General features: G+C 43.3%; 1 protein-coding gene across 2 annotated transcripts in view; it reads right to left on the bottom strand.

Moving 5' to 3' along the window:
- Positions 1-213: 213 nt before the first annotated feature.
- The window catches only part of ZBTB44 (zinc finger and BTB domain containing 44), a 37,166-nt gene continuing 14,006 nt past the window's right edge, over positions 214-23,373 (bottom strand). Inside the window, exons 2-6 of one of the 2 annotated variants that reach the window (XM_068994617.1) lie at positions 18,516-19,585; positions 14,826-14,910; positions 11,981-12,144; positions 7,372-7,672; positions 214-6,018 (exon numbers count right to left, since the gene is read on the bottom strand). In XM_068994617.1, the coding sequence (XP_068850718.1) occupies positions 5,736-6,018; positions 7,372-7,672; positions 11,981-12,144; positions 14,826-14,910; positions 18,516-19,533 (1,851 nt within the window). In that variant the 5' untranslated portion in view covers positions 19,534-19,585 and the 3' untranslated portion in view covers positions 214-5,735. The remainder of the gene's footprint in view (positions 6,019-7,371; positions 7,673-11,980; positions 12,145-14,825; positions 14,911-18,515; positions 19,586-23,373) is intronic. The other variant, XM_068994619.1, reaches the window with a different exon arrangement.

Below are 23,373 nucleotides of genomic sequence, written 5' to 3'. Positions count from 1 at the left end.
TAATTTTGTTTTAAACTACCTTTCTCCCAGTAGCAGCTTTAGCACCAGTGAGTTCTCCTCATATCAGCTATTTTGGGACTCATTATAAGCAGAAGGTATAAGAGAATGTAGCTCAAGGAACAGAGCTGCACCTTCTTACTGAAGGTCCAAGTTACTCAGTCGTACTGCAAGACAAACTGTGGCAGAGTTCAATAACGACACAAAGCAAAGATATACTCCATAAAACATTAATATTTTAATGAAAAATCTTAGCATCATGTTTCTATCCAAAGACACTCAAAACTAGTTTTTTCTCCCCCCTTAATTTTGACCTATAATGGGACCAGTTTGGAGACTTTTTTTTTTTGTATTTTGGAACATTTTTTTTTAAAGATTAAACAACCAGGCTAGCAAAAAGGTACCCAATACATACTTTTCTTATATCAAACAAGCTAGTATTTCAATACAATGTAACTATACAGAATATATACATTACACGTATGATCACAAAGCAAACACTACAGGCTCAGAACAGATTTGAAAAAACATGATATTCACATTGATTACAATAACTCTAAAAATGATTGTAACGTTGAAACGGCACTTAGTTTACAAAAAAAGTCACAAAAATATATATAGCCACCAAGAACTATGGTTCCTGAAAAATACTAATAGCCAGATAGTATTATATAAAATGTGAAGTGTATTTAAACATCGTATACATTAAAAAACAAAACCAAACCCCAAAACCAATTCTGTTAGGTCAATAAACATGCCAAGTAATCTAGCTGTGGCCAGCATCAACAAGAGAAGCTGTACTGGGGATGAGATGATGACTGGATATACGGCTGGTGACTGGAGACTGGCACAGTTAAGGGGGTTTCACTGTTACAAAAATGCACAAAGAAGCCCAACAATAATTTAATTCACATTTTTTTCCTCCAGCTTCCGCTTTTCCCTCTTCGGGGTTTCACCATAGGGCAGCACCTCGAGTGAAGGCACTGCAGGAACAGAGCAAGGAAGCTGTCCAAGGACTCGGTGTAGCCAGGGTTACAGGTCAGAATATCAAAAGCATGCATCAGCTAAATGAATGGTCAAACAAAATCACTCTTCTGGTGACTTCAGCAACCCTCAGGAAGACTGTAGGTACAGTTGCCACACAGGCTGGCAGCACCAGATTCCACTTTTTTTTTAGTGCAATCAGATTTGTAGCTGAGACCTGTGGGACACGGAGTTACTGCGCTAGCACACACGGAGTGAACAAAAACCCGGAGCAGTAAGTACTGTTGCACTAAAAAAATTCACATTTGTTTCTTTTATGGTACATTTCCTCAACACTTGGAACCTACTCTATTTACCATGTACCTCTGATGTGGCTGAGGTACTGTCTGGCCTTGAACCCTCTTACCTGCCATCACGATGCTATGGGATTTATTATGTCTAGAGTTGGAGATGAGAACCCTCCAAAACTGGATTTCACCTTGTGAGCAAAACTCGAACGTAACCGGCCTGAATGAAAATTAGCTATTTTCCATATTCTGATGGTGTGGAAGTTGCAATGGATGTAGGAGCAGCAGCAGGTGCTCCTCCATCTGAATTCTCTCATCCCTGCAGGGTGCACAAAGCTCCCGTTGGATTTGCATATAAAATGCTTCCTGGTTTCTCTCAGAGAGAGACCAGCACTCATCTCAGCGCTCCCACACCCCGGGCTGCAGGGTGGAACCGGCAACCAAGAAGCGACTGAAGCCCTCATATAAAAACTTTAAACCCTAGCTTAAAAACAATAAAATTTCATCCCGCAGGGGACATATAGGGATCATAGTCTTATAAAATATACTTGACTGCATTGGCAGCTATTACTTTTTTAAAAAGTTTAAATTCACACCTTTTAGACTCAGAATCCTTGTGAACCCAGAACCTTTTTCAATAACCGAGTCTACTGATCTCTCAGTATGAGAGACTTGCCCGTGGTCTCTGCGAGCCTGACAACTGAACTCCAGCTGTGGGAAACACCACTTGTGGCTGACTCTGCTTTGAGCATGAGGGCTGAACCAGATCAACCTTGACTCTTGTCAAGCAGAAATAGAAATGCATACTAAAAAATGGATTGGGGGGGCAGGGAGAAGAAATGAGAAAATGCATTCCAGAATTCAAAACCCTCTACTAATGTACTGAAAGAAATTTTTGTTTTAGGTTTAATCCCAAGTGTAGTTTAAGGCAAGTTTTTTCTATTTCTCTCTCTTGCTTTATTTGGAATCCAAGCACATTAACAACATAAATTGTTTTAAGATGCCTGTGTTTTTACATTTCTCTTGTGAAGAACACCAGCATTTCAAAGAACTGAACATTTCTAACAAGTTGGAGAGGAGAAATAAAATGGTATTTGCATTTAAACTATATTAATTTCTATGGAGAAAAGAGATATTAACGAGAAACAATTACAGACAGGAAAATTAACAAGTAAACTCAACCCTAGACCAACCAACCAACCAACCAAAATCCTCCAAGAACTCTATTGTTTCTCCAGTTGAACCAGATTGAAAAGTGAGAACTAAATTAAGATGTTACCTAGAGATCAGGAGGTTGGAAAGATAATGTGTAACACACAATGCAATGAATAATGAACCCCAGGCCTTGTCTTGTACCTTGGTGTTAATGATCTTTACTTCTTTTCAAGGAAGAACAGATCAGAGCTATAAAGTCTTTGTAACTTTCCCCCTTCTCTTTGGTATTCTGAAAGCAATTTGCCTTCTGACTCAAAATTTTAAGTCTTAAAAATCCAATATCCAGATATGTCTATTGAGTATTTGCACCTTCTCACAGATGAACTCTTTAGGAAAATACTTAAGGGATGACAATGCTCAGATTGTAATGATCAAATTATGTCCACCACCTTATACCTGACCACCTTTGATTATTACATCTCTGCAGTCAGGAAACGTGGTTGTGGGTGAAGCACTTTTCAGAACATCAATCACAAAGGACTCTCATTTACCTGCGTAACACGTCAGGAAAAAAAGAAAATGCTGTCTTTGAGTTCAGTGTTGTAGCCCTCTAATTCAGGATAAAGCTCAGCAAAAGGCATTGTCTTGTCTCACTGGCTTCTCAGTTGGAGAAATCAGAAGTGGAAGAGAAATGGTCTTTAAATTCAGCTCATCAACAGGCACTGGGCTAATTTCACAGTACAGCAGCCCAGAAAAAGCATTTCTCCTTCAAGCCCTTTAAAGAAGCCTCACAAAGGTAGATATACAAGACTGAATTGCAGCACAGAACTTTGCAGCATGTTTCTAAAACACCCTTTGGATCTGGTGGAGAAACCTCATTCCAGCAACTTGGAAAGTACTTAAATCCCAACTGTTTTCACTCTATTTAACTAAAATATGTGGGTTTTACCTAAAAAAAGAAAAGTTGCTTAAGTCACTGAAACACTTTAAACTCTTTCCAAAGGTCAATAAACTCTTTTCCTTACAAAAGTTGGCTATTAATAGAAAGAACTCAGACCCAGGGAGTATCAGAGCTGCCTAGGCTGACTGAATACAAATTGATGTGCAATATAATACGACTTTTGTGTCTTCTGTTTCTTCAGGAGCAACCTTTCTCTATTGGTTTCATTTCCCCCTCATGTTTGCATAAAACCAAATCTGATCAGAAAACAACAATTTACAAAAAGCAAGACTCAAAACTAAGGGAATATATCATGCCTTTGGAATACTGAGATCAAGCAATACCTACTCACTCAGCACATCATCTGTAGGCCATGGGCATTTGGCACCAAACACTGAGTTAACTTCAGAAGCTGTAAGAAAAATCACAAATCTCCTAATATACTTCCTAATTTAGGTTTGTGTTAGTTTAAAAACAGTCTAGTTTTTTAGTGGGCAGGAGAAGCTGCTCGAAGCTTCGCAGTCTGGCACAGAGCCAATCGCGGAAGGCTCTGACGATGGGCAGGCTGCTAGCTCCATTAGAGGAGCTGGTAACGCCTCTGTGCTGGCATATTTAAGAAAGAAAAAAGTGTGGGAAACTCTTTGATCCTCCCCACCAAGGGAGCTGCTGGGGCCTTTCCTGGTGCAGCAGCCAGGCCCTTTCCCAGCGTGGAGGCCGGGGCTGTGCCACCCATCCTGGTGCTGTGAGGCCGAGGCGGCGTGGGGCTCGTGCGGTGCTGGCAGGGACCACGTGGCCAGCGGCGAGGGGCATGGTGAGCAGTTCCCTCTCGGTGTTGTAGAACTCTATAAACACTTTTCAGCTGATAGAACTTGAGAACAAATGAACCTACGGACACCAAGCCTCTCCCAAGTCAGAGAAAAGGAAAAGACACATGAAGAGACCCAACATGGCAGCACCAAGGTCGGTGAAAAGAGGGAGGGGGAAGAAGTGCTTCGAGCGTTGGAGCTGAGATTCCTCTGCAAGCCGTGGTGAGGACTATGGTACAACCAATTGTTTCCCTGTAATTCATAAAGTGCATGGGGGGATGCAGAGATCCACTCGCAGCCCGTGAGGAAAAGTGCCCACGCTTGAGCGAGTGGATGCTGGAAAGCTGTAACTAGTGAGAAACGCAAACAGACAGGGAAGACCATTGCTTCCAGAGATAAAGAGAACCTTTGCTTCCAAACTAGAAGAGCTTATCCTCAAAAGATTAAACCCTATGAACTACAATGACTTACTTTCTTCCCAGCCCCTCCTTCTTTCCCACCGACTGTGCAAGGAGACAAAACATGGGGTTTTTGGTCAGTCTTTCATTTCCTAGAAATCTTTCTTCAGTACGCTTAGGGAAAAGTTTCTTTCTTCTGCTGTGCCGTGGGATCCTTACCATGGGAGATAGTTCTCTGCGAATTTTCTAGCGTGGGCTTAATTTTCACAAATACCAGCCCCACCTGACCTGCTGTAATGCAAGTCCCTCCCATGAACATAATCTGGCCATGGTTTAAGAATTTCAGTTTAGGAAAACCTTCATTTTCCTTTGTGGTTCCCCATCTACAGACAGATCCAGTCAGCAGGTATTTGTCAGGCTTGCATGGCTATACACTTTTCCATCATTCCCAATTCCTGGTGCACCTTTAGACTTTCCATGTCTAACCTTAGCTGGGCAGATCTGTTTAGGCTATTTGATCAAGCAGTTTCTAAAAGGACTGGAATAGAAGAAGTAGGAATACCTGGCATTCATCTGGGATGGACAGGGATCATGTCTTTTGAAGAAGTGTGTGACTGTTCCTTTCAAAACCACTCACCATTTCCAAGCACGGGGGCACAGTAAGCGCTTTGAAAAACAGCAGGCACAAATAGGAAGTGTCACTTCTTTATGCAAAAGATTAAAGTATCCACTGAAAACTAGTCAAAACTGTTCAGTCATGATCTCTAATGCATCCTTTTGTTTATCATTGAAAAAGGTTTCCTCTGATTTCTTTCCCTTAACCAGAGGGCCTGCAGAAGCAAGAGAAACTTAATGAGCTGCTCTAACTGTGGAAGAAGGAATAGTTAAAGTGATCTGAATCAGTTGTTCTTCTTTAGAAGTATATCACAGCTTCCATGATGTTCTGACACGATCTTTTTTTGTGCAATCAGTCTTAAATATTTTCACAGAAGTGATCATTCAGTCATGAAAAATAATGTAACATCTGTCGCAGTTTTCAGTTTAAAGCGTAGCTTACAAAGTAATAAGGGGAAAATATCCCCACTTTTTGTTTACAAAAATTAAATTAAAATGTACAGGACCAAACACAGGCACTTCCCAAAGAACAAAAATTAAACCAAACCATGAATTATTCGATAGTAATAGATGACAGCTCCGCTTTCGGAGGGTCACCCGCGGCTCCCTCAGCAGTGGCGTTAGTCTTTGGCTGCTCTGGCACATCTTCTTCCTTCTCTGCCAACCCACCCAGAGACCCCAAGGGGAAAGTGCTTTCACAATTCTGAGTTGACGACACCTGTGAAATGACAGGCATTTGGACAGAAGAGTTGTTTTCAAAGCCATGCTCCCCTAGCTCATACTGCCCGAGGGTCTCCTCTTGTTCCTGGTTTAAGTAGTCCGGTACTAGGAAGTCACTAGAAGAGGGGTAAAGGACAGAAGAAAAATGTCATTTCTCACACCATGGTATCAGCTACATCACACAAACTACACACTGCATTGCACAGAGAACAAAGGTACTCATTTCACATTGCCCAAGACTGTGGCAGTGACATACTCCACTAAGCACCATAACCCGGTTCTCATTTCCACGCAGAGAATTTATTCAATGGCATCTATTTCACATCTGTATTTCCTACACAGCAACTTCTTATTATTAGATTGTATCACCTTGATGAGAATGAAAGTTAATGTCTGGAACACATTTGGCACTGAAAACCTCATTGAAAAAAAGGGAGCACTCAAGCTTTAAAAATAGAGACAAAAAATGAGTTTAGCACTGGCAAAATGTGGCCCTTCCCATGTCTGAGGTACAATATCCCCCAGAGCAGCAGCAGGACTTCCTTTTAATCCTTTCTGGACAACCCTTCTGCTATGTACTCCTAACAGCTGAGGGCTGAGTGGATCCAAAGAAAACCTATCAAATGCTCCAGTTGTATTTTCAGAGCATGAGGACATAATGAAAATAAATTTCTTTGCAAGTTTTCAGCACCAGACATGAAGTTTGTACTTGAGACAAGCATATACATCTATCACATATATGCACGTTTGTATGCTTTGGTTCCACCTGGCAATGCGTCAGTTAAAAGAAATCCTTAAATGACAGCAGCATTCACTGCTCCAACCCAAACCCACAGTCAGCTCTGCTAAACCTCGTGTTTGTCAAATCAGACTGAAGGAATTGTGAGATATGCCAAGTCTTTTGTGCCCTGATAAAAAATGTCCAAGTGGCCCTTACTATTTCCAAACCTATTAGTCTAATCATTTAGTAATGTTATCTAGAAAATGAAAAAGGAGAAGGTTTGGAGTCATGCAGTCTTTCCACAGTGTTAAGCAAGCACTTAAAAGGAAGTAGGAAGTCTGTGTCCTATGAAAGTGAACAGGCTACGTACAAGATTTTGAATAGCAAATCAATATCAAATCACAGATACTGTAGTATAGAACACTATGGCTTCCCACCATTAGCTTGGCCATAGATACTACTGAAAAGAGAAATTAAGTAACCCAGAACCAGCCTCTGCATATCACTGGATTCTTCAGTGGCCTCCTATATAGCTCCCATGCTGTAAGACAGATCAGATACAACAGAGAGTGGAGCAGGAATCAATCTGACTGGAATTAGCTGGCAGCCTGATGAGAGGCACAGCAGGCTGCCCTGAAAGCAGGAAATGATGATCTAAGGAAAAAAAAAAAAAAAAAAAAAAAAGAAGAAAAAAAGGCAAAAAAAAAAAAAGCAAGTTTCCCTGTTAGGTTTTTGCTGTGCACCTCACCTGCTCTGGAAGTAGTTTGCTAGCTCTGACGCTTCATGGTTCAAGCTCCTCAGGTGAACGATTAAATTTCCAGAGTTGGTGAACATGGCGCCACATGTTTTGCACTCGTAAATCCGAGGCTTGCGGATAATGTGCCGGGAAACGCGCATGTGGTGTTTATATTCCCCGAAGGAAGTGAAAGTGGCACTACATATCTGGCACCGGAAACAGCGTTTACCTTCGTGCTTCAGGCGATGCATCTTGAGCGAGTAAGCTCGGGTGAACTTTTTCCCACAGCGGTCACACTGAAATGGTTTAATGCCTGTGGAAGAGAGAGCGCAAACACGTTCACCTTTGGTAACCACGAGCCATGGGCAAAATCCTCCCAGAGTGCTACAGCACAGGGACAGCAGCTGTAGCCGGTCACAGCAAAGCCCTGTTTGAGGAAGAGATTCTCTGGTGAACTTTAAAACAATTAGAGCGGAGCTGCACTCCCTCAGTAGCAAATCTCATCGCTGTGACCTGTCCCGAGGCTCCTTCCCCACGGTTTGAACTGAACACAAGCCCCTATGGATTAAAGCATGGTTAAGATCCCGAGGCACAGGCAACAAGGACCTGATGCTGCAGTCATCTCCAATGCCTTTGAACTCCTTTGATCTCAGGAGATTCTTGTGCCAGACTGGTTCCCAACAATGCAATTATCAGCCTACCCTTAATTGCAATGTTTTTTTCTGGCTGCCTTTGGCCTCAGAGAAGTGTTCTGGCAGGGGGACTGTGTGCACACGGATGCCCCTGTAATGCAGCAGGAATGGTGATAAAAGGGAGCAGTGGGAGCCTTTATATTGCGTGGGAACCTTGCTACATGTCGTGGTTTGACACTGGCCCAATGCCAGGCACCCACAAGAGTCACTTGCTCATCCTCCCCTGCCACAGCTGGGCAGAGGAGAGAGGGAAAAAAATTAACACAGGCTTCATTAGTTGAGATAAGGACCAGGAGAAACACTCCAAGGGCAAAACAGGCTTAACTTAAAGTTACAAAGTGAATTTATTGCTAACAGAATCAGAGGAGGACGATGAGAAATAAAATAAGCCCTAAAAACACCTTTTCCCCCCAGCCCCTCCCTCCTTCCCAGCAACAGCACAGGGAGACAGGGCATGGGGGTTTGGTCAGTCCATCATCATGATTTTCTTCTACTGCTCCAGGAGAGGAGTCCTTCTCCTGTGAGGCCATGGGGTCCCTCCCACGGGAGACAGTTCTCCGTGAACCTCTCCGACTTGGGCCCACTCTCAGGAGCAGCAGCCACACCGCCCCTGCTGCAGTGTGTGTCCCTCCCACGGGCACACAGCCCCCCAAAACTGCTGCACTGTGGCTCTCTCTTCCACGGGGTGCAGTGCTCTGAGGCCAGGCTGCTCCAGCCTGGGAGCAGGGCCCCTCTGCACCGGCTCTGCCCCTGGATCCCAGCCTCCTGCAGGCATCCACCCGCTCCGGCGTGGGCACCTCCCCAGGGGCTGCGGGTGGATCTCTGCATCCCCCGTGGATCCCCAGGGGCTGCGGGTGGATCTCTGCATCCCCCTGGATCCCAAGGGCTGTGGGTGGATCTCTGCATCCCCCAGGGATCCCCAGGGGGTGCGGGTGGATCTCTGCATCCCCCTGGATCCCCAGGGCTGTGGGTGGATCTCTGCATCCCCGTGGATCCCCAGGGGCTGCGGGTGGATCTCTGCATCCCCCGTGGATCCCCAGGGGCTGCGGGTGGATCTCTGCATCCCCAGGGATCCCCAGGGGCTGCGGGTGGATCTCTGCATCCCCCGTGGATCCCCAGGGCTGTGGGTGGATCTCTGCATCCCTCAGGGATCCCCAGGGGCTGTGGGTGGATCTCTGCATCCCCCATGGATCCCCAGGGGCTGCGGGTGGATCTCTGCATCCCCGTGGATCCCCAGGGGCTGCGGGTGGATCTCTGCATCCCCGTGGATCCCCAGGGCTGTGGGTGGATCTCTGCATCCCCTGTGGATCCCCAGGGGCTGCGGGTGGATCTCTGCATCCCCTGTGGATCCCCAGGGGCTGCGGGTGGATCTCTGCATCCCTCAGGGATCCCCAGGGGCTGCGGGTGGATCTCTGCATCCCCCATGGATCCCCAGGGGCTGCGGTGGATCTCTGCATCCCCGTGGATCCCCAGGGGCTGCGGGTGGATCTCTGCATCCCCTGTGGATCCCCAGGGGCTGCGGGTGGATCTCTGCATCCCCTGTGGATCCCCAGGGGCTGCGGGTGGATCTCTGCATCCCCTGTGGATCCCCAGGGGCTGCGGGTGGATCTCTGCATCCCTCAGGGATCCCCAGGGGCTGCGGGTGGATCTCTGCATCCCCCATGGATCCCCAGGGGCTGCGGTGGATCTCTGCATCCCCGTGGATCCCCAGGGGCTGCGGTGGATCTCTGCATCCCCGTGGATCCCCAGGGGCTGCGGGTGGATCTCTGCATCCCCCAGGGATCCCCAGGGGCTGCGGGTGGATCTCTGCATCCCCAGGGATCCCCCCAGGCTGCGGTGGATCTCTGCATCCCCGTGGATCCCCAGGGGCTGCAGGGGCACAGCTGCTCCACCATGGTCTCACCACGGCCTGCAGAGGAATCTTGGCTCTGGCTCCTGGAGCACCTCCTCCCCCTCTTCCTCCACTGCCCTTGGTGTCACCATGTTGTTTTCCCTCACATGTTCTGACCTCCTCCCCTTTGACTAGAAGCAAAACCTTGTAACTTTGTTTTGATTTTCTTCTTAAATATGTAGTCACAGAGACATTACCAGCATCTCTCATTGGCCCAGGTTTGGCCAGCAGCATGTCCATCTTCAGAGCCATCAGAGAGTGGGTCTGCTGGACATGGTGGAAACTTCCAGGAGGTTCTCAAAGGGCCACTTCTGTGCCCCCCCACTACCAAAAACCAGGCCAAGCAAAACCAGTACACGATACAAGAATTTTTGGCAACTTTGCATGCAGACAGCTCTCTCAGACAGTTTAGCTTCATGCCTCTCATTTTTTTCTTGTATTAATTCAGAAATTCAGTTCCTAGCTCATTTTTCATTTCTTACCCAAAACCATATGAGCTCTGTAACATGTTGCAGTGGCTGAGTATGTAATGACACCAACAGAACTATTACAACATAAAAGTCTGAGTCACCAAAACCTTCTGATTTAATAAAAAGTCTGAACTCCAGGAAGTGGGAAAATCCAAACATGAGGCTAAGAATCTGGAATATAGAGCTCTATTCATAATAGGGCTGTCAAGGAATAGAAAAGATTTTTTCAAAAGGCTGAATGTGCATCAGCCCTGGCTGTTAATTCCCCCAGTCTTTCACTCTGCTTTCCTTACTTTCAAAGCAGGAGGTGAACTTTTAATTGAGGGCTTTTAGACAGAGAAAGCTGTAGTTAAGGTTACACTGAAACGCCCTGTTAAGCATGTGAAAACAAGTTAATAAACTGGAATATGGTCTGGTGGAGCTCAAACTTTTCATGCTTTCCTACTGTCCAAGGGCATCTATTTCCTCTGGTAGTTTGAGGGAAATGTCTTTAGCCATTTTGCTCACGTGAAAACACTTTCAACATTTACAAGCTTTGAGAGTTTTTTTGCATGGGAATTATTCTAAACCAGCTATTCAAATCTCTCCCAACTTTACCGAGGGGTTGCCAGCTGACAGGCTGGCCAGGGATGCTTTGCTGTCAGATTTTAACAATGGGCTTGGGATCATTTCACACCTGATATGCCCACAGAATTTGCTTTTTAAAGTATTAAACACATATTATTATTTTGCTTGAAAGGATTCGACACATAATTGCTGACAGTGAAAAAATTAGACCTTGTCAGTTGTGGCTGCTCTGTCCCAGAATGGTACAGCCTCTGTGTGCAGATAGGAGTCAGACTCAAACCAGGAGATGCTAAAACATGAGGCTTAGTGCCCAAGTGCAATAACCCTTCAATATTCCCTTTATTCCCTCAAATGCCAATGCTATTGCCAGATAATGCTGACAAGTCTTGAAAAAACCAATAGCAAAGACATTAGGGGGTTCATGCTTGGTTAGAAATCAAAATTAATTTGGGGATCAAGGCCCAGAGGAGGCGTTCACACAAACCTCTGGCTGCTTGTGCTATCTGCAGGAGTAAAATTGATTATCAAACCAACTCAGTTGTCCTGCAATTCCTCCAAAAATTCTGAGATCCAAAGGCATACAACATTCTTCAGTGCAAGGACACAGACAGGTAATACTTTCTTATGGTTGCAAGTCTCCTCTAAAACACAGCAGAGAATTACAACATGGCAGAGGAAGAATTTCAATCTACTTCTTTAGTGCAAAAGAAGGGCCAAGTATACTTTATTTCATCTCAGATCTTTTTCAGGAAAATGACTTATCCTGATGAGTTCCAGGCAATCAGGTTTTTTCAGTCCATACAAATGCTAATCATCCATGAGCATAAACTATCAGTCAGACTCCAGGGAGCAAAACAAGCATTCAATGAGAAAAACCTCTACCCAGTCTTTCTAAATCAGCTCTCAAGCACTTGGCAGGTGAGTAAAAAACCTGCATTACTCCAATTGCTGCACAGCGAGGCTGTGGATCAGGAATTCTGGGGAGCAGTGGTGTTTCTTACCTGAGTGGATAAGCATGTGTTGTTTTAGGTTCTGAATGCGAGTGAAGCGGACCCCGCACGTGGGACACTGAAAGGGTCTGTCGGGACCGTTTGGGCTGGGCCTCTCTGTGCTGCTGGTGGAAGGAGCAATGTAGAGTTGGTAGGGATACTGAGCGTTCTCCAGACTACAAAGAAAAAAGGCACTGTTTTACAGACAAGCCAGAGAAATGACTGAAGAAGCCTCGTCCGTGAAAATCTGACCCTCGAGCACTTTTGTGAGAGAAGAAGAAAGAGAGTGGCACGTCACAATTCTGCTGGAATCTCCATTTATTCTGGAAATCTCTGGGTCTGTAGCGACATGTCTGATCTGCACCTGAAGTCTTACAGTCACTGACTCTGCCTATCTGAACAAACCCAGGGAATAAGCTTGGATTCCTGTTTCTTTGGGCAACAGGCCTCAGCACAACTGCAAACTGAACATTATTTTCCAGGCGTGGGCATTTTCTCCAGCATATCGATGACTTGCAATCACTAAACAGTCCCTGAGCAAGAGTTTAAAGAGCTGAGCAAATGAAAAGCAAAGGAGTATTTTGCAGCTTCAGTGATATTTACAAATGAAATTAAAGCAAATTAATTTTTCATCTCAATCCAAGCTCCCTGAACAAATACTAGTATCTATAACTGCATATTTCTAAGTTTAAAATATTAATCTAATGAATCAATACTTGCTCTTTTTCTGATCCAAGGAACTCCATGAGCACAGCTCCAGCGCTATGTTTAAAAAACAGCACACAGACTGCAATAAGGAACAATTTAACTTTCAAAGTAATTTATTTAAAACTGACTAATTGCTCCTTCATAGCTTCTAGCTGCAAACTGTTTAAGGGAACTACAGTGCTCTAATCCAAGTCCTCAGGCAAGGAACTTGCTAAAGGGCACAGTGAAATAAGAACAAATCTTATGATACAAACATGGGAACAACAGGATTTATACTTACCTGGGGTTTCCCTTCCCTGAGCATTAAGATCTATATTTTTTGGTGAAATAGTCATTTCAGCTTGCTCACAGCCTGCTGAAAGATCACAGATCACTGGCAGCAGGGAACTGCTCTGACCCTGACTATTCATTCCATGGCCAGCACATTGCAACTTTAGCTTTACTAAACTGTAATGTCTGAAATGTCCTGAGAAAAGATACAATGATGCCTCCTCACAGTCAGAAAGTTTTCCTAACTGAGGAAATCCTTCTGCTGCTCTGCTTCCACAAGCGCAGAGGGCTGGCTTCAGGGTTATGCTGGATTTGGGGACTTTGCACAAATACATCTTCCTAGACATCATACAAAAATCCACAGAGCAGATCAGCACAGGAGGGCAAGAACTAGGATCATCTCTTTAAAATCAACACTTACACTGTTTTTACTCCAGAAAAGGATGTCACTACAACTGTGAAGACAAGGGGTATCTGAATTCTGAGTGCAGAATTCTCAGCAGCAAAAGTTCCAGTTGTAAAATTTATCAGGAGAGAGAGCACAAGGTATCTCTTGATAAACACAAGATTAAAGAGTTTCCTGTAGGAGTTGAGTATCACTCAGTCTGTAAAACCCATAAGGATTTCTGATCTCACATGGCATGGAGGTAAATATTCTTTCCTTCTCTGCATGGAAGAGATCTTTCAGTGGGTATTTTCAGTGTGTTTAAAGAATTTTTTGTGTTTTGAGTTTTCTATGCAGTTTGTGCTGAAGCTCTGCAGCTTTATAGGAAATTTCTGAAATAATCCACTGCTGAAAATATGTGTGCCACTTGACTTCAGAATTATAGGTGTAAAAGCCTGGATTAGTTCTAGTGCAACATGTGCTCCTACTATTAATTCAACCCTTAAGTGCTGGGTGTTATTTTTATACTCAGGTTTGTTAGCAGATAGATAAAATCTTCCATGTCATCCAAAAAGTCTTATCTAAGCAGTTATTTTCCCTTTTTAATCCTACAGTGGGACAGATTTTAGATGGAAATGACAGGAAAGATTTTATGAGCTATGAAAACGCAGCTCTTGGTTATTAGCTCTATAGGGAGCTTCTCTTGACACAGTTTCTGGAATAACTTCCAAAGGTTCACACTTCTTCCTCAAACCCACTCGTCTTACAAGCCCCTGCAAAAACCAGTTTGGAAAATTGTGCTTAGAGAGGGAATAGCTAAGAACTAGAAGTCCAAGCAGTTGTGTGCACCCCTGTATGCCATGTGGGGGTACCTCACTTGGCTCTAACAGAACTATGAGGTCTCTTTGACCAAACAGACACGGTTTAGTTTGGTTTTTTCTGCCAGCCTTCCCTTTTAAGGGATTCCCTTAAAACATCACTCAGCTCAGCTTGGCAAAAGCCTGCTAAATATTTACAGCAAGTGCCACACAGCCTCTTGGTAAGAAGCTACAGGCAGAAAGTTTGGGAGAAGAGATTTAAAGCTGCTCTGCCTGTTCTGTGGTTTGCAGTAGCGAGGTCTGGTGAAGTCAGGGCTAGGTCCTTGTTTTCAGTTTGTTGCTTTTGGGGCTGCGTATCACCTCCAGCATGCATGCTTCACATAGAGGTTTAATTAAAATTTATTAATAAGGAGCGATGATGAAGATACAGCAAAAACATGACTATCTTCACCAGTGCTGCCTGGAAATAGGAAATAAAAAGCAACGAGTAAGCAGAGTCTGACTTTCATCACCTACATTCTTCTAAAGCATCTGCCCCTCCAGGCACTGATTGTACTTTGATCAACAGAGAGAGCTAGATGTAGGAACAACTAAACATTGTGGGATTAAGGTTGGGGAGGTTAATTACAGCACAGCACTTGCTGCAGAACACTTTGCACACCAGGTTGGTACATACCGATCATCATCGTCTGCATGAGCGTTGGTGCCAGAGGTGCTTTGGAGTGTGGGCAATCCCTCTGTAACCCCCTCATCTATTGAGCCTAGGCAAAGAAAAAAAGGGCAATTTAATGCAAATAACTGTTCAAAAAGGATTGGGAGGCAGGTAAATACACATTAAGCTTGCTTTCCCAAATCTCTGATAGATGCTGCTTCCTGGGTGATAATAAAAGTGCCTTGGGAAAGTAATTTAGAACTCCCAGAAGCAACTTGTTCCAAATCAGCTTCTCTCTGCACAGATTATCCAGTAAATTGACAACTCAATAAAGGGCACGTATTTGGTACACCTAGAAAATGGAAATGTTAAATACAGTCAGTTTTCAAAACACATCCAGTACTAGCACTGTAAAGCAGAAATGTTACATTCACCTAAAGGGACTATTTTGTCAATTTTTCAAGACTTCCTGAGCAATCAGCCTGCTACACTAAATGGCTTGTGTGTTCCAAGTCTTCCATAAATATATTAATTGATAATGTCTTCATTTATCAATAAGCAGCTGAGACAGGAAGAGCCCTCTGGGAAATCAGAAATGCAACACAAAAGAGAGCAAATACTTCTTAGAGAAATGTATAAACAAAACCACTCCAGAGCCCTGCTCAGTGCACCAGCATTGGGGCAAATGTAGTTCAAGGGGCTTGGGGAACAGAATGCAATGGAAATGCAGCACTAAAACAAACCCACACCTCAATTCACTGATGTGGCTGTTGCCACACCTCTCATCACCTCTGGGAGTTTGGTCAAGCCTCTGATGTCCCCCTCTGAATACAAGGACAGATGGGGAAGGAGACTTCTCTCCCTGCCCCTCGAGGACATGCAAAGCACAGGACAGTGCTACGAGCTGCTCTTGCTGCTGTGGTAAAATAATTCTGCTTTCTAAGAGAGGGGTACGTGAGCAATCTGAATTTGGGAACCCTAAAGCTCACTAGGAAAATCAAGTAGCATTAGGTGTACACTGGCAAGTGTCAGACAAAAGAGAAAACGAAAGAGAAGGAACAAAGATGTGAAAAGTAAAGCAGAAAATGTGCATATTCTGTCAAAAAGAATGAGAGATCTGAAGTGAAAGATTCTTGTCTTAATGTGATGCCATGTTATGGGGCCAGTGACGAGGAAAATTGCATCTCTGGCAGCTTCACAATTAGTAAAATCAAAACCTTTGGTTTTGTTAAGAGGTGACAAACTATGCTTGGGAAATTCATCAACTAAGCAATCTATAAAGTTACAAAAGTTGATCCCATTTTGATTTATCCTTCTTTCTCATGAAATACTTAAATGAAAGTCTACTGAAAAACAAGCCTAACTGCTCTTAGGTTTAATTTCATGCCTTCACCTCTGAAATGCCAGAACTGCCAATGAATTATGAGAGTATCTTCTCAGACACAGCTGGTTTTGTACCCATAATGACTTATTTATCAAGTCCCTGCTCTGTGGCTCCTTCTGTATTATAAAGTGCTTCCAAATATAATAAATTGCAAATGAACAATTCTTAAATTTCCCAAAGAGTGAGTAAGAGCTTTCTGCATATCAGAGAGAGAGGCAAGAATGCTTTTGTAAGTGCACTATAAAACACTGAGATAAATATATGCAATTATATGAGGGAACTATGTTCAGGGAAGAAAAATCTGTACTTTACCAGATCTTGCTGCCTCCATTTACTGTTCTTACATTACTGCATAAAGTAATGCATCTTTGGGAGGTAAAAAGTGCTTTCTAGCTACAAAGTGTGCTGTATCATAACTGTGCTAAGAAGTAAGAACACTGTTTCCCTTTATAGCAAAACATGAATAAAACCCATTCTGAGGATGGTTATTATGCCAAGACCACTAAATATTAATTCAAACATATTCAAAGACAAAGAGCAGATTTGTATTTTAAAGATTTTGCCCTGGCACATTTTTCTTCTCTCCGCAGCTGTTTTAAGGCAGAACATGCTGTACTAAATGCAATGACAGATATTTAAGTTTAAAAATTATAATTGCTAAAGCCTGAGATTCTCTACCCCATGCACACAAAACTACTCATCTGTAGCCTGGAGTTTACACCTAGTTTGTTCTTTATGCTGCCTTGGTGTGACATTTATTTATATATTTATGATATATATCACTTGATGTGCTATTTTTAACTTTCCCTGATCATTATTGCTACTTGTTCTATTTTGTCTCTGATGATATAATTACTTTGATGAAATAATTTGCATCTTTTGTCACATGGCCCTGGCAAAGTCTTTCAGTTCCGACTATAACGAGTTAAAAACTGAATCAATCAAAACCTGGTTTTGAACAAGGACCTCTTTTCCTGGCGACTCCCCAGCAAACAAGTAATTTCTTTTAGTTTTTAATTTATGCACTATTTTGGCAAACTACATTTAAAGATTTAGAGTTAAACTGTAAGATATTAAGTTGGTTCCTCAGCAAAGGTAAACATCCTTGTCCCCAGTAAAGAAAACATTTTCATTTGGAAAAAGCATTACAACCTAAAACATCAACACGTGAGCTGTACAAACTGGAGAACAACCCAACAGCAAAGGATGGCATAAATGGGAAATATTTTCATCTCTTTTTAGTGACTATTACCTGAACAGTTTGACACTGATGGTATATTGCTGCCCTGGAAGGTCAGCCTGATCTCACCTTCTCCAGAGAAGGCCCAGTGTTGCACTGACCAAAGCAAACAAATAATGCAGACTACAAGGCTACAGCTAATTACTTTGTTATAGTTATTTATTTAATTAACTGGAGCAGCCTTTCACGTACATGTTATTTGAATGATGCAGAGCAGTACATTTGCCATTCTTGTGGTCTTCAAACAGAACAGGCTTTATTAAAAATCTTTCAGTAAACAAACTCTGCTGAGCACAGGTCAAGCTACTTGAGAGTAAAACAGCTGACTTGGGCAAAATTTTGATAATTAAACTAGAAATACTGCAAAACCTCTATCTTCTGATTTACTAGAAGTCATTCAATGCATTCTGTGCAGAGGAAAAAGCTGATTGTTCCAGTAAACTTTAAGTATTAGCTCTTAATAAAGAACAGCCTGCTATAAGAACCCAAAACTGGTTTCAAATTGTCTTTCATGGAAAAAAGATTTTTCTCAGCAACCAGCAGCATTTGAAGAAGCAACTTGAGAATCAAATCCCAGAGAAATGGAAAGATTCTCAATGTTATGACTGTGTGGTTTTATTTTTGTCTGGGGCATTAAGATGACAGTGTTTCACCACTTATTTTGCAAATCCTCTTACAAAGGCTCTCTGTCACGATTATACAAGATTTGATGTCTGATGCAAAGTACTATTCTAACCCTTTGTGGCTACAGGCACAAGCCTTTCAAATCTGGTGCTGCAGCTCAGATGAGATCGTGCCTTTTGACACTAATGAAAGCAGAATTAAGTTTCCCCAGTCAGGCAACTAGAGGTAAAAAGGAGTTATCAACCTCTGCTGAATAAAGAGGGCTGCCACAGGCTTACCATTCTCAGCTGCCTTCTGCAAAGTTATTTAAAGAATTCCAAGTTTATGTGTAACATTTCATAAATCAGGGAAATAAAAGGGAGTTTCACAAAAGTAAAGCATGAAAACCCACGAGGCAGATTTCCTCCAAGAAAATCACCAGTGCTCACGTGCCTGTTGCTGTATGTAACTCCAGAAATGGTCATACCTATAGATGAAGACTGAGGGCTGATCAGGAGATCTTCCTGCACCTGCTCGCTCCCTGGGACCGTCTGCTGGTCACTCAGGGAGCTCTGGGATGCGCTCACAGGCTGCGACACCTCCTCGTGAACCTCCTCGTCACTCAGCCTTTCCACTTTGACACGCACGTCTTCCTCGATCACCAGGGGAGAACTGCCTTTCGTGCTCTCACAAGTCACGTAATCCGTCATTCTCCTGTTGGACTCGGAGGGCCCAGGCATTTCCAAAGTCCTAGAGTTCTCCCCCTGCTTCACCTTTTCTGACTGAAGTCTTCGGTCAATTCCAAAAGGGAAAGTCCAGGGAAAAGCTAAGGACGAGTCCACGGGCTGATTTCTGGACTCTGGGTAAGAAGTTGAAGGATTGAGCACTTGGGGGGAACTGGTTTGCGTGTTACACTTGAGGGGGCTCTCAGGAGACATAACGATGTAGCTTTTCCGCTTTCTCCGAGACTCCCGGCAAACGGGAATGGTTCTTTCCACTACACTGCACTCAGAGGAGACGGGAGACAGGCTGCCATCTCGGGAAGTGAAATTGCAGTTTGCACTGTTCTCCTGTCCCGCATCCAGCACCTTCTCCTGCTGGCTGTTGGGTGTATTCCATAAAATGCTGGACTTCATGAACTCTGAGCACGTGCTGGCCACGCTGAACATCTGCATGTAGCTGGCGGCGGCCAGCACATCGATAATGTTTTCCGTGTTAATGGACAGTGTCGCTGTGTAAGCGTATTCCAGGAGAGGGATGAACCCCGTCACCGTCACGTGGTGCAGGTCTAACACGCTCTTGCTCTCATCCTCTGCTTGGCCAACGAGTTTGGAGCGGAAGAAGTCACTGCAGGCTGCCAGAACCACCTTGTGTGCCCTGAAGATCTTGTCCTGGACGCGGATGGTGATGTCACAGAAGTGTCCGTCATTCCGGAGCATGTTCAGCTTCCCCAGCATCTCCTGACTGTGAGCAGGGGAGTTATGAGTGAATGTTTTAACACCCATTTTTAGCTGGTTCTCTTAGCGTTCTTCCCACATACGACAGATCAAAGGTATCCTGAAATAAAGAGGAAAACTGTCATTTTCATTTCTGAAAGCAAAAGTCAAGTGGATTCATGATTACAAGACTGTATGAAAAAGATTCGTCTGAATTCTCTAAGGCCAAGTTCTTCTAGGACCCAGACTGTGCAAGGGACTAACTCTACAGAAATGCAATGACTCACTTGGAATTTTCATAATCCCAGGTTAAACTATTTGCAATCTATCCCCATCATCTTCCATACATCGATGTATCTGTATCTCCCTATACACATGGGGGTATCTCTCTCTCTCTCCACATTCCTCTTACTGCCCGCTCAAAACCAAATTCCCAACACTGTTCAAAAAAATGTTTGTAATACGACAAATACAGCATTTTGGAACTATTATCTGTATAGAAACCTGTATTTTTATTTTCTGGGCCCAGAAAACTATTGTTCATGGTTCTTATACCTGACAGACTACCCAATGTCTCTTTTAAGCAGAAAAGTCATCAGCTTGAGTCAACAACAAGAGTGCAGGAGTAAGCAAATCTCCCAGGGAAGGTATTTAATACCAGAAAAGCCTTAGAGAAACTACAGCATGAATTTTCAGAGACCAGAGTTCAAACTAGTAAACATAAAACAATAGTTGCCAATAGTTCTGATTTCCTGCTGTAGTGCAGGTATTGATTACCTAAAGTTGCTTTTAACAAATAGTTTTAGACTAGGATGAGAAGTTATTGAAAATTCCTTCAAAACCACAATGCATTATAAATCTGAAAGGAAAGTTGAAGTTTAAATCAAATACACATAAACTGGTTTTATATATGTGATAAATAAAATAAGGAGGGCAACTTCTTTCTTCTGAAAAACACAAACCTGCCTTCTTGGGGACCAGTTCTCTCCATGTGGGAGCAAATGAATGTATTTGGGGCAAGGTCCTGATGAGAATGGCATGTTTGACCCCTGGATTTCTCAAAAAATTTCAGAAACATTTCACTGTAAAGGGAACATAAACCCCCGTGTTTCACCTCCTTAAGCCCCTTCCAAGCTTCCATGGAAGTTTTCTGTGTTGTACATGCCTCACACAATTAACATGATAGAGAATTGTCTCACTGGTTAAACATCAACAACATTATTGGATTTGATTAGTTCCTGGAGTCAGCCAGCTTCTGCACATCATCCTTCTTTCCCTTTCACATAAAAAAAACCACACCATGCTTGCAAATGGCTCACGTGGAGCTTTGCAGATACAAAGAACAACTTCAAGTGTGGAACAACTTACCCCAAACGTGACATATTGAAACAGCAGCTGTCACAGCCCACCTGGTTCTACAGACATTTACACTTGGCTGCTTCTTGTTCCTGGGTTTTCACTTTTGATACTCAAACCCTTGCAGACAGAGGAAAACTAACTGTTCAAGAGAACAGATTAACTAACACTTGATAATATATATAAAGTCTGGTGGAAACTATAAGGGCCATTTGGGTTTAAAATGAAATTTCACACTAGTGCAGAGGAAGAAGTTAAGCACAAGCAAAACATTCCCTTCACTGAAAGAAAACGGATCGACCTCAAGAGGCATCTGAATATCCAGACTGTTTGTTCTCCAGCATGAATCAAATGAAAAGCATATTTCATTGATCTCAGACCAAAACACTACAGCAAAATCTTGTAACAGCATATTCAGAAATGGCCTTTGGATCCCCTTCCCTCTGAAATCGCAGTCGCTGCAGCAGTTCCTTGGCACATCAGAAGTGCACAAGCACTTCTGTTCAGCAGCTCGTACAAGAACAATACATTCACAAGGACGAGCCATGGAATAATTTGGTATTTAGAAATAGTACCAATACATCATTATAAACAAGGAGAAAAATCTCAGAGCAATCCTCCCAGTTCCTACAGGCCCAAAAGACAAAGCCCATTTTCCTCTCTGTTCTTCTGAACAAGCAATGCTCATCCCTCCAGTCCCAAAGTGAGACCTTGATTCAGCTACCCTATTCTAAACCATTCCTTGTCCTGCTCCCCGCTTCCTGCCGCCTCTCCCCTCTTGTGGCTTCCTTTCTCCTTCTCCTTTCATCTTTTGCTTCCTTGACCTTGATCTAGTTACAGAATTTAAAATAAAATAGCGGAAGTCAGTGATGTGCAATAAATTGATTTAAATTTATGACAGGAGCAGTGTTCCTGCCACGAATGTGGGATATTGCTCTGTTAAATCACTTCTGCAAAATGACTTTCACCCTCATTGCACTGACACCTCCATTCAAACAAGTGGCTCCTACCCAGGCCTCAGTGTGAACAAGGAGCAGGCACATACATGCTATTTTCAGGAAAATCCAAAGGGTTGGGCTGAGGAGGGGGATCAGTATCAGCTCCTTACAGTTAATGATGTAGTAAAAACATCAAATATTTTTAGAAGGTAATTTAAACAGTATGAAAATATTTTCCACGTGAAAAGACGAGCGTGCTAAAGCACAGCCAGGTTATACAATGGTTCAACTCTCTTTCTAATCTTTCAGTGGCACAGGGCACTTTTACAGCTGCACTCAATTCACAGTGACCTAAGGGAGTAAAGTGCTGCATCATTACAGCTTCACCCCAAGTCCATCATCTCTGTGTCATCACCATTTCAAAATAACACTTTGCCATGTCTTATTTCCCATTCTCAGGCAGTCCCTGACAGCAGCTCTTGGACCATAAGGTGCAGGATGCCACATCCATAGCGATTCCAGAACCAGAAACCAGAACTAAATATACCCGTGCCCTTGGGAATGCTGGGGTGGGGAGATCAAGGTGCACACCTAAACTAAGTGGCAAGTGGGTTGGAGCTGGAAAAGTTGTTAATTTTGGAGCCACAAACCACCGGGGATTCTCTAAGCAGGGACAAGGGGTGATATCACTGAGAGGGTGGCTTTTCCTTCCCAGCTGCTGAAAGCAGGGCTCCTCTTCCCCATCCCCAGGCACACACTTATGTCCTGGCCCACAACACATTTCAAACCTCCAGAGAAACACAGCGAAATTCAAAGACACTTTTACAAGTTTCAAAAATATTCACAGTGGGACATTTCAGTCCATATTTAATGGGCTGCATTTAACTTTGCCACAGACATTTACAGTTGGAGAGAATGGTTTTTCCAGCATGCATTCCTGCCCTGGAAACACGTGAGGAATCACCATCAGAGCACAGATCCATGAACAAGGTGAGAACTCAAACACGAGCACTTCAGGGCTTCCAGAGGAAGGACAATTTTGTCCACTATTAGCCAAAAGCAGTCTGCAGGAAGTGCTACCATACCAAAGACTCTGTACAATTAATTTGAAAATTAGTTGGGGTTCTTTTTACTCCTAGGAGCACAAGTGAAGACCTGACCTTTAAGTGGTTTGGAGTAACTCAGCTCATTCTCACTGTTTCAAGGCTACTGAAATGCAATTTTTAGCAACAGCTACCACGTCACATACACTGTTTTGGGATTAAACAGGTGTCAAGTTTCTGAGCTTAGAAACAGCAAAGATGAAACTGTACACTCTAAGTGTAATGTTATAATGTAATGAAACTGTAAATGGAAAAGAAACTATAATGGAGTTGAAAAATACCGCTTATGTGACCTTGTGTACTTCCATGTACACAAAATTTAGCTCCTTATTCACCTGCTGCCTAATGTTATGGCTCAAATCACTGGGTTTGAAACATGGTATCTATAATAACTTTTTGGAAGAGTCAGTGAATCAAACTCACAGAGCTGTCTGCATTCAGTTTCTCACTTAGCCATATCATTTCAAAAGTAATTTTTAGCACCACAAAATGATGACCCCACCTTTAACCTC

This window comes from Aphelocoma coerulescens, chromosome 24 (assembly GCF_041296385.1).
Source record: "Aphelocoma coerulescens isolate FSJ_1873_10779 chromosome 24, UR_Acoe_1.0, whole genome shotgun sequence".
Taxonomy (NCBI): domain Eukaryota; kingdom Metazoa; phylum Chordata; class Aves; order Passeriformes; family Corvidae; genus Aphelocoma; species Aphelocoma coerulescens.
Note: the sequence above shows the minus strand (reverse complement) of the source record. Positions and strands in the feature narration are given on the sequence as shown.